At 35.1% G+C, this 16,235-nt stretch overlaps 1 protein-coding gene across 9 annotated transcripts in view; it reads right to left on the bottom strand.

The window, feature by feature from the left end:
• Positions 1–16,235, bottom strand: part of LOC149172596 (serine carboxypeptidase 1-like) — a 116,319-nt gene that overhangs the window by 17,276 nt on the left and 82,808 nt on the right. For all 9 annotated transcript variants that reach the window (XM_089424357.1, XM_089424361.1, XM_089424353.1 and 6 more), the window contains 9 exons: positions 15,965–16,104; positions 15,504–15,580; positions 15,161–15,283; positions 14,691–14,793; positions 14,547–14,584; positions 14,325–14,426; positions 9,560–9,640; positions 9,207–9,440; positions 8,341–8,406 (listed from right to left, as the gene is read on the bottom strand). In XM_089424357.1, coding sequence (XP_089280483.1) covers positions 8,341–8,406; positions 9,207–9,440; positions 9,560–9,640; positions 14,325–14,426; positions 14,547–14,584; positions 14,691–14,793; positions 15,161–15,283; positions 15,504–15,580; positions 15,965–16,104 — 964 coding nt within the window. The remainder of the gene's footprint in view (positions 1–8,340; positions 8,407–9,206; positions 9,441–9,559; positions 9,641–14,324; positions 14,427–14,546; positions 14,585–14,690; positions 14,794–15,160; positions 15,284–15,503; positions 15,581–15,964; positions 16,105–16,235) is intronic.

Below are 16,235 nucleotides of genomic sequence, written 5' to 3'. Positions count from 1 at the left end.
TTGTAACCGACACCCTAATTTAAATTGTTAAGGTGAATACATTAAGTCAAGTAAGTCTTCAACTGAGTCATCAAGATCGAACTTGTCATTTGTCTCTTGGGTGCATTTTCGATAGTGTTTGACATCCTTCCTTTTTAAAATCAGCACATTTAGTGAGTACATTCAGGAAAGCACAAAGTGTCAGTAATCAATCAAGCAAATTCAAGCAAGCCATCTAGCAAGCAATCATCATCAAATGAGTATGAATTCTAGTATTCTATTCTTCAAGTGAGCATCAAATCAAGCCAGTGTTTAACGCAAGTGCAATAAGCAATAAATCAAGGGAGCGTGTCATTCAAACAGCCAAGCAAACAAGCATTTCAAAATCAAGTGCCAAAGTTCAAAGCACGACATCTACAACAAACGAGCCAATTTGAAGTTGACTGAAGCATTCACAAAGTGTCGGTGAAGCATTCAAGCAAAGTGATCGTCATCAAGTGAGCATGAAATCAAGAGTTCAAGCAACCATGTTATAAAACTCTAGCAAGTGTTTAAAGCATCAGTAATAAGCAACAGTACAAGCGAGCCCGAATTCAAAGTGAGCAAGCTAACACGGCGACACACATTCAACTGTCCCAAATTCTTAACAATTTGATTTTATCATCAACTGGCAACATGGTGAACATCAACAAAATAACTCTTGCTAATATTCAAGTGCACCTTCAACATGCACATGAAATGATCGAGTTCCTTCAACTAGAGTCGCAACTACAAAGAACTGAGTTTCTAGAGAAGAGCGATGCTTCCAAATCTTTCAACAATACAAATACAACTGATGATTCCAAGTCACTGATCCAACCAACTTCAAGTGTCGAAGTGGTCCCTGATCTAGTTCAACATTTCTTCCAAACCAATCATCAAGCCATGGAAAGAAATCCAAAGTAATAGAAATCAATGAGGCTTAGGATATGTCAAATATGATGCCAACTTTCATATCCCAGATTATTCAAGGCCCATTAAGTTTGTCAGTGCAGGGTTTCTTGCACATATCACATTGGCTAGTTCTGAGAAAGTTGAAGACAAACAGAAATACACAAAAACTGAAGTTGCAGTCAAACCAAAATGCCTTCATTGTCAAAAAATCGGTCATCTGGAAGATCAGTGTTTTGATCTCCATCCTTGTCACCATTGTGGCAAGTCAAATCATTCATCAACACAATGCAGCAAACAACAACAATCAACCAGATTGAAGATAACTTATTCATGGATTGATTCCTAGGAATGGTCATCCAAGGTCAGAAGATTGTATAAGTTTTACAATCGAATTCACTCACACATATTGCAGCCAACAATAAAAATGAAGATGGTACTCTCGTGTCGTTGAACGAGGGAGTACACCAGTGAAACACTCCTACACCTGAAGGGGGGAGTTCAGAAATAATTTTAAGACGATTGTCTCTCCTTTCAGCTAACAAAGGGGGGAAAATGTCAGTGAAATTGACAATGGTTGTCAGACGATTGTCTCTCCTTTCAATTGACAAAGGGGTGAAAATGTCAATGAAATTGACAATGGTTGTCAGACAATCTCGACAACATCAGTGAAGAAACCAGTGGGAATTTTCATCAGCGAATGAGCATCAACAAATTCGCCAGTGGACAATCGACAACAAAGTGAGCAGTTTTCAAACACAGCAAAAGAAATAGTGAGTTGCTTTTCAATGTCATCAGCCAGTGGGCGATCATCATCAGCAAATTCGCCAATGGGCGTTCATCAACATTTTGTCAGTGGACAAAGGATGCTGATTGAAAGCAAAGGACAGATGGATCCTTTTACAACTTAGCACATGATGGAGTTGTCAAGCGACATTCAGAGATGAATCAGACATGCAGCTGACTCATGTTCTCTTCGGATTCGAGTTTCTTCAGCATCCAACTTTAGCGATTTTTCAGGGAATGTTTTTTAAGGATCAACTTGAGAACTTGGAAGAGGGTTCCTTGTTCTTATTTTGGATTTATCATGGGGGGGGAATGTTACCCTCACTCTCGTAATAAAACAGTTATAAATCCAAAATTATAATTAAATAAATCAAATCTTGAGAATTAGGAGTTAGTTCCTCAAACTAGGGAGTTTAGTTAGGATGAGAGATTCTCTCCAACTAGTTCACCTAGATTAGTATTTGTTGAGAAAATATCTCAACCAAGTTTGTTCAAGATAGATGCACTATCTTGAGACAAACTTCCTCATGTATTTATTTGTACTATTATCATTCTTTGTACATGGGATTACATCATGAGAGGAATACAGTGAGGCTCTGGCATTTTCCACCATGTCTAATTTGTGTATATGTCTACTATTTATTTTATGAGTGATTTATTACTTGTTTATTAAATTTCTTCAATGTGGTCCCTTGCCCATCTGTCATGATCGTGTGTTTGAAGGTGGGCCTGCCGAACCTAAAGGTATGCCTTGTCATTTGATAATTGAATATTGTAGTTTACTTATCATGGAAACTTTTGGGCATGAATTAATGGGGGGATTGGGCTATGTCCATGCTCTTGTCCCCTAGACCTTTCTTGGATGTTACCCTTGGATCCTAGTCCCGTAGGATATCTTTTATTGACCTTTGGACTTAACCGATGGTACAAAATGAGAAACCCTAATTTTGGTTGTGTGGTACCACTCCCTCATCCACATATATCACTCCCCTTCCATTCATTATAACCCCATTCATCATTTAGTATCCCTATACGGGGTCCTAACCCTCCATAGGGCTACATTAACACATGTAGGTTGTGTGTAGAGATTCATGGTCCTCCATAACAGTAGAATGATATGGATCCCTAGAGATGTTCAAATATTGCTTGATATTCACCAATTGGATGAGGAAAATGCACCTGGTTCACCATGCCCAATCGGCCCCACAATTGTACCATGCACTTGGCAAATGACCCAAGGCATGTATGATTATGTGGCATCACTTATACCATCATTTGAACCCTTGTAGATGGTCTATAAGCATCTTCGATCTATTTGGAGACCCATGAGGACACTTTTGTGCCCCCACACCCATTGGGAGCACCACAAGTTTATTATTTGGAGAACAAGGGGCCAACCCCTTGTCCACTATTTTTGGGACTCCTATTCATCATTATGGCACTTATGGACTTAATCAAGCTTCTTAGAAGGCCCAATGACATGTATTATCAATCATTCAACCTCTTGAGAGGCTTATTCTTTTGTTTATGAGATAGTTTGGTGGGCTTGTCACCAAAAGTTAGTTATTTTGCACATTATTTTATTCTAGGGGCTAATGTAGGCCTAATTAGCTAAATCAAACTCATTAGGAGTGTATAAATACAAGAAATGTGAGTTCATTTTAGCATCATCACTTGGTTTGGACTTGTATCTCTTTGAGATTTTCACTATTCCTTCTTGGTGGACAAAATTTTGGAGGATGAAATGAATTTTGATGTTTGGATTATCTATTCTTGTCTTGGAGCTTCTTGATTGGCAATTTGTTGATGGTTTTATATATTCTCATACATGTAAGTACAAATGTAATGCTATTCTTTCTTTTACTTTCTCACATGCATTGATAATGGGTTTTTCGTTATACTAAGGCTAATTATTGCATGCATCATCGCAAAATTGTGGAATTACTGTTTCTAGATACCATCTCTCTATGTATGGGCCATGTATGTTGAATGAATTTTCATAGGGATAATTCTATTGATAAGCCATCTCAACTTACAAAACGAAATATAAGATTTAAGGTTACTCCCTTTTTCCCTAATGTTAACCAAAGTAGTCCTTGAAGCCTCCTTGACTTAGAAACAAAGTCCATTCTCATTATTCTTCTTGAATCCAATCTCCCCAAAGGATTAGGCACTGATCTACCATAAGGTGATCACTTTAAAAACCAATTTTCTCCACCTTTCCTTCTTTTATCTAGGTTTATCCAAGTTAGGCCTCTTAGGGCATCACTTTCCCAGAAAACCCATAAAAAAACTTTGATATATTGGCCTTTTTTGCGCTGGTGTGTCTCCTAGGTATCCTCCAAATTTGAAGGAACTCCGACATGGGATTGTGAGATATCTCAAGCCCTCGCCTTGAGACCGATTCTTGCTCTAGGTTTCCCTAGGCTAGTACCTCATAGGGATCACCTTTAAGTGAAGATCCTTTCTTTAATCACCTTCCCTTCCTTGTTTAGGTCAAGCTCATCACTGGTTGCTAAACTCCATCCTCTTGACCACCTTTAAGTGAAGATCCTTTCTTTAATCACCTTCCCTTCCTTGTTTAGGTCAAGCTCATCACTGGTTGCTAAACTCCATCCTCTTGACCTAACCTAGGTCCACATGGTCCCATGTGGTCCCATACCTTATCAAAGTCAACTCTTCAAAAACCACTCGGGAAACCAAGTTCCACAAGGATTTTAGGGTTTAGGAAGCTCCTTTGCAAGTCACATTCCCTAAGTTAATCCCTCAAATCCCTATTACCCCATCCTAGGGAACCTTTCACCTTGCTTAAGAAGCAAGCAAACCCCACTCTTGAGTCTCTCCTAGGAAAGGGTCATCGATATCACTTCATATCCATCTTATTTAGTTTATCGTTCATAAGTGGTTCTCTATATATCGGATCTCCTCCCATCGGTGAAAGTCCATAAAGAGTAGGAAGCTTTAGCTGTGATGATAGTGAGCTTTAGCTTCATTGTTGCCCTTGATCTAGCAAGTGCCCCTCTAGGACCCCTGCTAGTTTGAGCAGTAACAGGCCAAATGTTAATATTGACTAAGCGTTAAGAATTGTTGGGTTTGGTTGCATTGACAATTTGTAGCTTCAAACAAAGTTATGGGTAGAGCTTAAGTGAAGAGACGGAGTTTGGATGTAATAGGAATAGGTTGGTCAAGGCCTTGTGACCAACACAAGGTGGTGTCATAAGACCTTAGGTGCCAAAATAGACCTAGAAGAGATTCAATTTTGCAAAAAAAAAATAGCAAAATGTTGGTCTATAATGAAATCTCTATTATGAAGGAGTAGATTTTCTAAGCTTGCATAGGAATGAATTCATAGACATGGTCATACTATGTATTGAATATCTAAACTTAACATTAAGGCCATTTTACTGAAAAAATAAAAAATAAATGTCACTATAGATGATATATCTTTAACAATAACATTCTACGTAGAATAGTTATTATGCTTAAGGAAGGAATATAAACCAAGTCATTTATGAAACAAAGAATGGTTAACCCATGTAATTTGAGTTTAGGAAAATTGCTTTTACTTGTCTTCTAAAATGACAATAGTATAGAGGGATATGGGGAGAGCAAATAGTCTTTCTTCAGGTTATTCTACTTAGAAAACCAGTTTTATATGTATAAAGCAAATAAAACATTTATGTTTTTGTAGTTTATGTATATTAAAAGATAAATACAAGAAACCTAGCAAAATAATTTATCAAAAAATTGTCAAATAAAAATGTTAATATATTAACAATGATATAATAATTTATAATATAAATATACATCGACATACATTAAGTCATTTTTATAAAATAAAAGTAAATCACAAATCTTTAATATTTAATATTTAATTTAATATATTGCGACTTATTTTGAATATAAATTTATTTATTTATTTAAAATATATTAATAATGTGAATATTATATTAGTTAAGCTTTAAATGTTGATTATAAGTTACAATGTTGAAATTATTTATTTGAATTGTGCATTCTACACTAGTGTCTTGAAGTTTTGAAATTTTTAAAGTGTTAAATTTAATGCATTTGAAAATACAATTTAAACAATAAAAATAATATCTTTATTAATTAAAAATATAATAATTAAATTACTTCATGTTTAATTATCAACTACTAATATTAGATAATAATATATATTTACCTAGGTAATTTGCTTTATATTTATTTCTATTCTGAAATGTGATAGATACATGGAAAATTTTAGGGGCTAATGTTCGCCCAGTGGGCTAATTTTCCATGATTTTTCCACAAAAAAGATTCGCCAATTTCCAATTTTATAAAAGATGATTCGCCCAAATTTTAGAATATAAAATTATTTTACCTTAAAAATCGCCAACATTGTATAGAGGCTATATATAAAATCATTATAAATTTGAATAATTTTACAAATATATCAATAAACATTTTATAGTTTGCATATTAGGGATTAGTGAGATTCGCCAATGTTTTTAAACTTCAAGAAATTTTTCCATCCTTAAAATTTTCCTTGGATAGATAATAGTCATTTTGATAAATAATAAGAATTTCTTTAGTGTAAACTATTGGAAGAACCTGTGGATATGGTGTTTTATTTTACCCTCGTGACACTAATTTACCAAATTCTAATAGCCATGCAAATTTATATCAAAGATCGTAGTGCAAAATTCTTAACACCTTCTCTCAACATGTAGAAATAAGCTCAACATGTAGAAATAAGTGTAGGTTCACTCATTGGACCACAAAAAGAGCTAATACGAGAATAAACCATATATTTATTTTTTTCTATTCAAAAAACATTTGATTGCAAACAAATTCAAAATTAAAAGTGCAGTTCTTTATGTTATCTTGTTAACTGAAACCGGGGTCGTTCCTATTGAAACAATTGCTATGGTACGAGTCATAAGGTATTTAAAAAAAATTGAGCAAATGGAAGAGGGAAGATGGCCTAAGACTGTTTTCAAAGACATATTGTGCAAAAGAAAGAAGACTTGGATGCAGCAAAATAACAAATGGTTTAGTAAATGGGGTATCTGTTTGAACATGTGTTCCATTGACAATAAAGAGATAAAAGCTTTTGTTATGGATAAGTTTCTCAAGCGTACTTGGGATAAGGAGCTAGGGAGAAAAAAAAAATACTATATTGAAGTGTTTAATCTCACTCATAATCATCAACAAAAAGCATACATAGAGGCCAATATTTCTTGGAGAGCCAAAATTCTTATTGCTTAGTTAAGGACTAATTCTCATCAACTCCTTTGTGAAACAAGGCATTGGAAAAGGCCAAAAGAAGTGTGGGAAGAAAGTGTATGTATTTTCTGTTCTTCTGGAAAAGTGGAAACAGAAAAGCATTTCATTTTAGAATGTGAAACTTTCAAAGAGAACATAGAAATTTATGGAGATATTCTAGCAGTTATCTTTTAGGGTTATCTATTTAGCGAGGGGTTTGTCAAGAAGTTGGGAGCATTTATTGTGAGGCTCCACAGTAAAAGGGTTGAATACACCAACCAAATGAAGAAGCAATCTATCTCATAGGCTATCTTTAGCCTCATGGACATTAAAATATTTTTCTTTCCTTCTTTCTTTCTTTCTTGAAGTCTTGCCATTAGGCTTTTGGATGAGATACTAGAGAACCTACACGTACATAAGATAAGGTAACGAGCAAATTTTGTTATAAAATTATTCAATTTTTTGCAACTTAGGGAGACCCCAGCATCATAAAGAAACGCAAGCTAGTATATGGTATTTTAAGTGTTTTCTTTTATTAATGAAAAATGATTTAAAATTTTAAAAAAATAGTTTAGACGAATAATAAATTTATGTTATTTTAATTTGGATTTATTAAATATTAAGATGAATCAAATTTCTTAATGTGTAAGTTAAAGGGGTTGGATTTAAAGGTGAAGTATGAGGAGTTTTTCATTGTTAGGCAAGGTTTAATTCTCATGAGGGCCACTTACTCCTAAAGTCATGGGACGCATTGAGGTAGTCCAGTCCCACTAACATGATTGAATTTTGAGGGTTTTGTTTTATAAAATGACTAAGGTTTGAAACATGTATTAGTCGAAAGAGGAACCAAACAAAATCTAGCCATGTTAAGGGTTGGTGTGGATCAAGTTGGATGCAATCCCCGAATATTTAAATGTCACTTGGGTCGTAGTTTCTTAAACCACATGCTACTCCCACGAGTCACTAACATACTAGTAAACCAACAAAATGCTTTAATACCAACAAAATGCTTTAATATATAATTTTTTTAATCATTTAATTTCATGTCATGTATTCATTTCTTCATATTAAAGCTGAATTTTTAATTTCTCTTATCTTTTTGTAAATTTAAAATTTAAAATAAAAGAAAAGAGATATTCGTGAGCTAATGACTATTCTTGCAGCTATTTTGACAACTAAATTATAATAATTTTTCTGACTGCAAAAAAATACAAATATATAATTTTAATTTACTAATAACATATCTCTTCCTATTAAATCTTAAAACACTTTATATTATATATTCATACAAATTAATGAACCTAATTTACCAAGGTAACATGAACCTAATTTACCAAGGCAACAGATAGAAAGAAGAGGGGAGAGAGGTCGGCTATATAGAAGTTCGAAAGAACATACCGTTTGAGCATGAATTGCCTGCCTGACAGATTCATCATTTAACCAAACACTAGCAAAGCGATCATCCTGAGTTCACAATAGAGGGAACAATTTAGAAAATGTAGAGCGTATTTGTCATTCCGTATTCCCAAATCTAAACATGCTAAATAAGAAAATCCGTTAATCACAGTCCCGTGATTACATTAACAGGAACAGAAGTAGTTCGGGATCAACATTGTTGTTAATTTCAGAAATAAAATCTATGTTAGAAATGTAAGACATGGAAGTAAAAGTGTATTCAGCCTACTATTATTGTTCATCTAAACTTCAATTGTGGAATTTGGGCAATGCCGATCAAGCGATAGCAGCTGAAAAAGCAACAGAAAAACAATGTGCTAGATTTGAGATGATAGGAAAGTGAATTTCCTGAGTCGTTATGGGAAGGTAAGGAACTTACAGTAGAAAGAATGAATTCTATGTAAATTGGTTAAGATGGTAGAAAAAGAAGAACTACATTGACAAAGTTGGGAGCCTTGGGAACTAACAACAGAGGAAGTATAACCCATGCTGGAAAGGTAGATGCTTTTCCAGAAGAAGGAAAGGTATATGCTATAAAAACTACAACTACATTGACAAATTAGATATCGACTATCTGCAAAATCTGAAGCACAAAGAATTCCGATACTCGTTTCTGATTAATATTGCATATCATGAGCAGCAAGCATCTATGGTATTTGCTGGACTTATGTTATAGGACAAATTTTTGCTTTCATAATTGTCACAACATTCAATTATATTGGTTAATCCGTTAATTTGAAAGTGTCTATAGAGTTTCACCTTGTGCATGATGGAACCACCATAAACAAGGAATAGTTAAGAGTCCTTACTGTGCAAGGGACTCCGCTGATCTTCGGCCAGGTTGGAACATTCCCATCTCTAACTGGTGCTCTCATTGGCCAAGCACGACCAAACATCCTTCTTCTTACTTTGGAAGGCCGGTCAGTCTGACCTAATTGCTTAAAACTTTCAGGCACTTTTTCCATATTCTCAACAGCCTTTTGCATTTCAGGATCATGGTAGCATGGCTCAAGAATGTTATAAATATTGAGTCTTGCGACCTCCTGCGTATTCAAGGACAAGCTCATAGGTTCTATCCCAGACAAGCTTTGAGAAAATTCTTATCTCTACGGAACAGTTTACCAAGTGAAAGAATAAAAAACAAAGGGGAAAACAATGTTACCTGCTCGATTACCATTAATTTGGTGTCACAACTAGTGTCAGCTGTGTCATAATAATTTCCCTTACAAGCATCCGCCGCATCCTGCAATAATCAGACAATTGATGACGATATTAGAGGACGATATAGACATATTGAAAGCATAGAAAATTTTAAAGGTTAATATTTGCATGTGGGCTAATTTTTTATGGTTTTTCTAAAAAAGAATTCGCTAATTTATTATTTTTCTAAAAATTATTCGCCTAATTTTTACACTATAAAATTATTTTACTTAACAATCACCACAATTATATAGAATTTGAAGTAAAAATCTATCAACAAACATTTTATAATTTACATATTACATAAAAGTGAAATTCGGCAAAACATGCTTCGTTCTTAGTACTGCTATGGAGCCTTGTTACAAGGTTCAACCAAATTACTGACTAGCTAGGATTTACTACTTTGGAAATCAACTACAGACTGCAGCCAATGCCACCATGTATGGGAATTAAGTGATACTGCTATGGAGCCTTGTTACAAGGCTCATCCAAATTACTGGCTGACTTGGATTTACTACTTTGGAAATCAACTAATGACTGCAGCCAATACCACTCTGTATGGGAATTAAGTTATGATTGAACTAGAAATATGCTGGAAGAGGTCGGTTACAGGGACGCAGATTAAAGTAAAGCGACGGTCTCTCGTAAATATAAGAATGACTAAGACAAATCTGTGTAAATTCACATTTTATACCTTAAATACCTGACTCTTACAGCAAAGGTTTCCTTCTCAAAGAAGTGGATGAAAACCTCTCAACTAATGTTGCATCTAACTCCGTGTCAATCAGAACAAAGATAAGAGTCCAGCTGCTGCAGAGGATTGGAATACCAAAGCATGGAAAAAGCATGGAAAATAAAGAACAAATAACGCCAGACTGAAGGAAACTCTAGAAACACACGCCCAAGTTATTAGTTAAGCCTAAGGTCTATCCAAACGAGAAAACTCCGAGTGCCAATTTAGAACAATTATAACAAAAGCAACATAAAGAACTCTGGAGATCTAAGGTGTCACAGCAATATTGACCATAATTGATTGGAATGTAAGTCTAAACAGGAATGACTAGGGCTTTTGAACCAGTAACATGTTTCCAATCCTCACTGACTTGGCAGCTTTTCTCATGAATATCTGCTTGATATCCTGCAATGTGAGCAGAAACCCTGGTAAAGGAAGAAGATTTCTTATTAGAAAACGTCATCCAACACTGAAGATCTGACGTCCGTTTTCTTGAAAAACTGATGTTACTAACTTCTGGCTCTGTTCACTTATGGGTGGGATTTAGCAGTCTGGTTATCACCCCACCTGCCTTGAGGAATAAAGAGGTTCAATCTTTGGTCCGGTTTGCCATGGCTTGCTACTCTAAACATAACAAGGGCGAGGGCCCTTTTACCAGATGTACGAACACAATCCTTATAATTGGCACATTGAGGGGTTCTTGTTCAGTCCATATCCTTGATGTACACCGTAGTTGTCAGTCTTTAGTTTTGGGATCGGTTGTTGGTAAGCAGATGCACTGCTAAACAATAAACAATAAAAAACAAATACACAGTAGATTTAATCAAGCACATAAAGACACAGCTTTTAACGTGGTTCACCCAACCAATCTGGGCTACGTCCACACAACATAGGCATCGGCAATTTATTAATCAAAACAGGAGATTACATCAAAGCAATCCTCACAAAACTCTCACCCTCATAGCAAACATCCGAATGGTTGCCTGTTATATAGCATAGAGAATCTAACAACCTCATTAACTCACTCACATCAAATATAGGAGGCATTAATCATCTCCCAACAACCTGGAGCTAATCTAGGAACTGAATTTCTATTGTTGTCATCAGCTGAGATTTTTCCTATCTTATTCCAAACAGAAAATCTCAACATCGGTTAGCTTAATCCCTTCTGATGGCAGAATGGACATTCTAGCAAGAACTGAGTTTACTAACACAGCAGAAAACATGGATTCTCTGTACATCGTTCTTGAACCATTACACCTAAACAGTAAGAATTTACGCACAAAGGTGGGCCGCACATTCCTATGCTCAGAGAACAGAGATAGGCTATGCCCAGAATATAAAACTCTATTAGGCAAGGAAAATAGATAAAAAAGACACAAAACAACTAAGAACTTCTATGATTTCATATCATGCCCTGACTGCCTATTTACGAAATGGCAAGACACGGCCCTTCTTACATTAACGTAATATTTTTTTGCTTATTATCTAATTTGTAACAGCTAACATAGCCAGACAAAGCACCAATAAGTCCCATCTTGCAAAGTTGTGACATGGACACGACAGTGATTTTGAGGTGGAGCTATATAACTAGCAGGAACAGTAAAGGAATGTGGATCTTGGATGTGTTTGTGGAGTACAGAACTAGGGAAACAGGATCAATCTTCAAAGCTAAAATCAATTAGTTCATTGATGGTGAGGTCAGGTCTCTTTGAAGGTATATTTTCAAAATTTTAGACATAAAAATAGAAGTTTGTAAAATTTTGGCACTGAAAGGCTCACAAAAAGATCTGAAAGTTGCTAGAGGGCTTCGCTACGTAACAAGGGTTAAAAAGAGAATTAGTCCCAAGAATCATAAGGCACGTCTGAAAGCATTACTTAATAAAGTTGGTGATTTCTAAAATTATCAAAGCAAGAGTAGTTAGGCCTTATAAAGAGAAGATCCATTCTACATCATCCTATTTATTAGTGAAGGAAAGAAGGAAATGGAGCAAAATCTCCAATTAGTCCCACTAAATTTTGATAAAGCTTCTTACAGATTGAGTGATATTTTATTATAGAAATTCTGACATTCCTAGGCTTTCGTAGCTTCTCACACACTGGGTGATATTTCATTATAGACATAACTTACCTGTCTAAGCTTTAGTAACTTCAACAAAGATGTCAGCACTGCATTCTACATTGCTTTGGATAGATTCTTGTGAACGGAAACCTTTCTAACACAATCCCTGCTTAGGATATCAGTTGGGAAGGATCGTCCTATTGTGGCCTATGTAATTGTTGCAGATTCTCTTGATTACTTGGGGATGCTGCTCGTATTCAAGGGCTAAATAATGGTTTCTCACTTATTGGCAATAGATAGAGGTTTAATACTCACTTTATATATGGTGGTTCCCTCATCACTGAACTTTCACAAGATTGGTAGAGAGAACCACAAAATTTTATATACATTACAGCTTTGGCTGAGGCAGAATTGCAGATATAACTGAAGAATGGTTAAGTAATATCATTCTAAACCTAAACTTGAGGCTCAAGGAAACAGAACCAAGAGATCAAAATTAAAATGGATAAATAATTAATTGTAAATTTCTGATAGTCAGGCATTTGATGTTTGAGATACTAGTTAACATCGGCAATCCTCAGGAAATAGGAAACGTGAGCAACTAGAAAAAACATTGTAAAGGCTTCCACGTATTTGGGAGCCGTTCCTTTATGTCACTGGTGTAAAAATATTTGATGCCAATGAAGATACCTAATCCATGTGTGTATTCTGTAATGAAATGAGTAAAGATGAGGAGGACATCAACAAGAGGGAGGTGGCATTAAAGATGACTATTACCCTTTTGTCCCTCTATGATGTACACTCTGGATGTCTTTTAAATCATCTAAAAAAGATTTGAAATCTTATAAATATTTGAATATCTGGAAAGTCGGGCTCCATGCAAACTTTGAGCCAAACCAAATTATTGGAGATTACCCTGTCCTTCACTGATGCTTCACTTTGGCTGACATTTAAATCATTTATAAAAACGCTTGACCTGATCTCATAAATATTTCACTATCTACAAGTTTAACTACATCAAACTTTGAGCCCAAACCAGGTTATTGGAGATGAAAATGAACCTGAATTAAATGAAAATGCCTCCTGTATATTAAATCTGAATATAAATCCAGTATTATAGTTTTTAGAACTACATCGGACTTGAGCCCAAGCCAGATTATTGGAGATGAAAGGGAACATGCATTAAATGAAAATGTTTACTGTATATTAAGTCTAGAATACAAATGCAGTATTATATTGTTAATACGAAGTGCCAAAAAGCTATCTATCATATTTCACTATAGACCCCTGCTTTTTCTTACAAGAAAGTAGATAATGTGTCACTCCCTTCTATTTCAAGGGACATGTTAAAAAACATTGGCAAAGCCTCAAAATATGCCCAGGAAATGGGTGTGCTCATTTTCGCTTTCTATGGCATCAAAATTTCTAGTTAAGAAAGAGGCGAGGTTGATGTTAAGAGCGTACTATCTACATACGTAAAAAATATGAGTCCCCATTTTAACTTTTACATCAAAATTTCTAATTAAGAAAGAGGTGAGGTTGATGGTAAGTGCCAACATGTGTTATTAATGGTGAAGAAAGAGGTGAGGTTGATGGTAAGTGCCAACTTGTGTTATTAATTGGATTCGATTTTGCATGGTGATTTCTTAATCAGATTGAGTAGGGTTTTGAAATGTGTTTGATCTAAAAATTTTTAAATCAGTGTTCTTATAACTGACCATTCATATCTTTTTCTACATCAATGTTATTATAACTGACCATTCATATCTTTTTCTATTGGTTCATTTTGAAAGCACTCATATATTTTTCTATTGGTTCATTTTGAAAGCATAGTTGTACCAAATTTATGGAGGGAAAAAAACAATCGTTTCTAGATTTTCTGCAAAGACATATGAATAGAAACTCATGTTCTAATAAAAGCTGAGAAATTACTTTAAATTGCTCATCTGATATAAGCCCCATTCCATGAACAAATGGCACAAGTGCATTGCCATCAAATGTATTGTCTGTAACCCCGTTTCCTACCATGTAGCCCTGTGAAATCAGCATAGATACCCAGTTTAGATTTACAGTTGCAAAACATCTGATATGTAAATTGCAAGATTTTCTATGAAATAGCAAGCAATTTCAATGAGATTATTCGAACAATTTTACCTTAAAATTCAGAATAGGTGTTACCCGAGATTCGATTCCTATAACATAACAGATTCACACAAGATCCATCAGATGTAAGTACACATCCTCAGCAACATAAAACAGATTACAAATAACACGTCAAAGAAAACAATGTTCTCATACCCTTAACCACTTCCAATGCCAGAGTAGGAACGTAGATTCCTGCGTATGATTCTCCACTAATGTAGAATGGATTTGAAAGGAACTCTGGATACTCTTCAAACCACTGCTTGAATATAAGTTAAATTATTTTTCTTTCAATAAGGCACAAGCAACAAGAGATCTGTATACGTGAAAAAAATTATGTTGTCTGTATAAATATTAAACGTCCTCTGATGTAGTCATCGTATTACTCTTGATTGTTGAGTCTTCTCTTTCGGATTTAAAAACAACATGATACAAATGCATTTTGAGATATTGACCATCTTTTCACCAATAGCAAAAGAAATCCAGTTTTTGGCAGATTAGTGCATGTACATCTGATCAATTCCAACCAGTTACATTCCTTATGGAATCTTTTCTTTGCTTCTGGAACCATAATATCATTCACTGGAAACATAAATCTAATTGATTTTCAAGGAAAAGCTGAACACCTTCAAAAGGAAAGAATGAGTATCTGAAGCTGTCTGTAGATCTCCAGTTAGGTAGTCATCAACGTTTTCAGAATATGAAAGACCAACTCCAACTGGTGAATCCAGATAGATAATATTTGACACCTGGGTTTGAAAGGGGAATAATATAGTCATTGAAAACTTGATTTTTAATTCTATGACCAGAAAATCCATTCATTTCAATGTCCTATAATTTCTAGCTCCATTCATTTCAATGTCCTATAATTTCTAGCTCTTGACTTCTCGCCACTTCTGAACCCAATCTTAGAACTCTGTCACTGGATAGAACAATTTTAATCCATATAAAAATGCCACTTAGAAATACCTTTGCCCAGGAGTATTTATTAAGGTATAGTTTGGGCAAACTTCCAACCGTCTTTCCGGCTTCATAATTGAAGGGACCTGCATGTGCACAATGTTACTTTTGTAAGTGGGACATTCTCAATTTGAACGTAAGCCACATTCTTGTGTTTCAGAGCGCACAGATTTTCTGAACCAATGGTTTGCTGTAATGAAATAAGGCAGTTTACCTAGAAGAATTAACCACAAAAGTTGCATGTTTCACTGATCACATGCAACCAAAGTTTTAAGAACATGATTCCAGCAGTCAATTTTAGGCTACCTAAATAATGATATCATTCAAATTGAGAACTTCAGAGTTCTATTTGGAAAATTTGTCATCAAGTTCACTAGGATGCAAACAGAGCATATTGAACTCGTAAGTTAACAGGTTTACAGTTGTAAGCAAATTCGTGAATCTAGAAAGCAGCTATCCAGAATCCTAACCATGTTCATATACAAAGCCATCAAAACTCGAGCAACCCGGACCGCCGTTCAGCCAGAGAACAACGGGATCTTTGGCCGCATTGCCTTCTGAGGTTACAAAATAGTAGTAGAGGTTCTTCGCCTTACTTACCTTTACATATCTACACATAAAAACAACAGCATTAGAATAACTGTAACCAAATATCTTTTAACCATAGAAATCATGTTGAAAGGTAACTCAGTCGCTGAGCACGTAGTGAAAACAAGTTAAAAATGAAATAGACATACATGG

This window comes from Pinus tabuliformis, chromosome 4_2 (genome assembly GCF_031772625.1).
Source record: "Pinus tabuliformis cultivar Carrire ecotype Pingquan chromosome 4_2, CPIR1, whole genome shotgun sequence".
Lineage (NCBI taxonomy): Eukaryota > Viridiplantae > Streptophyta > Pinopsida > Pinales > Pinaceae > Pinus > Pinus tabuliformis.
Note: the sequence above shows the minus strand (reverse complement) of the source record. Positions and strands in the feature narration are given on the sequence as shown.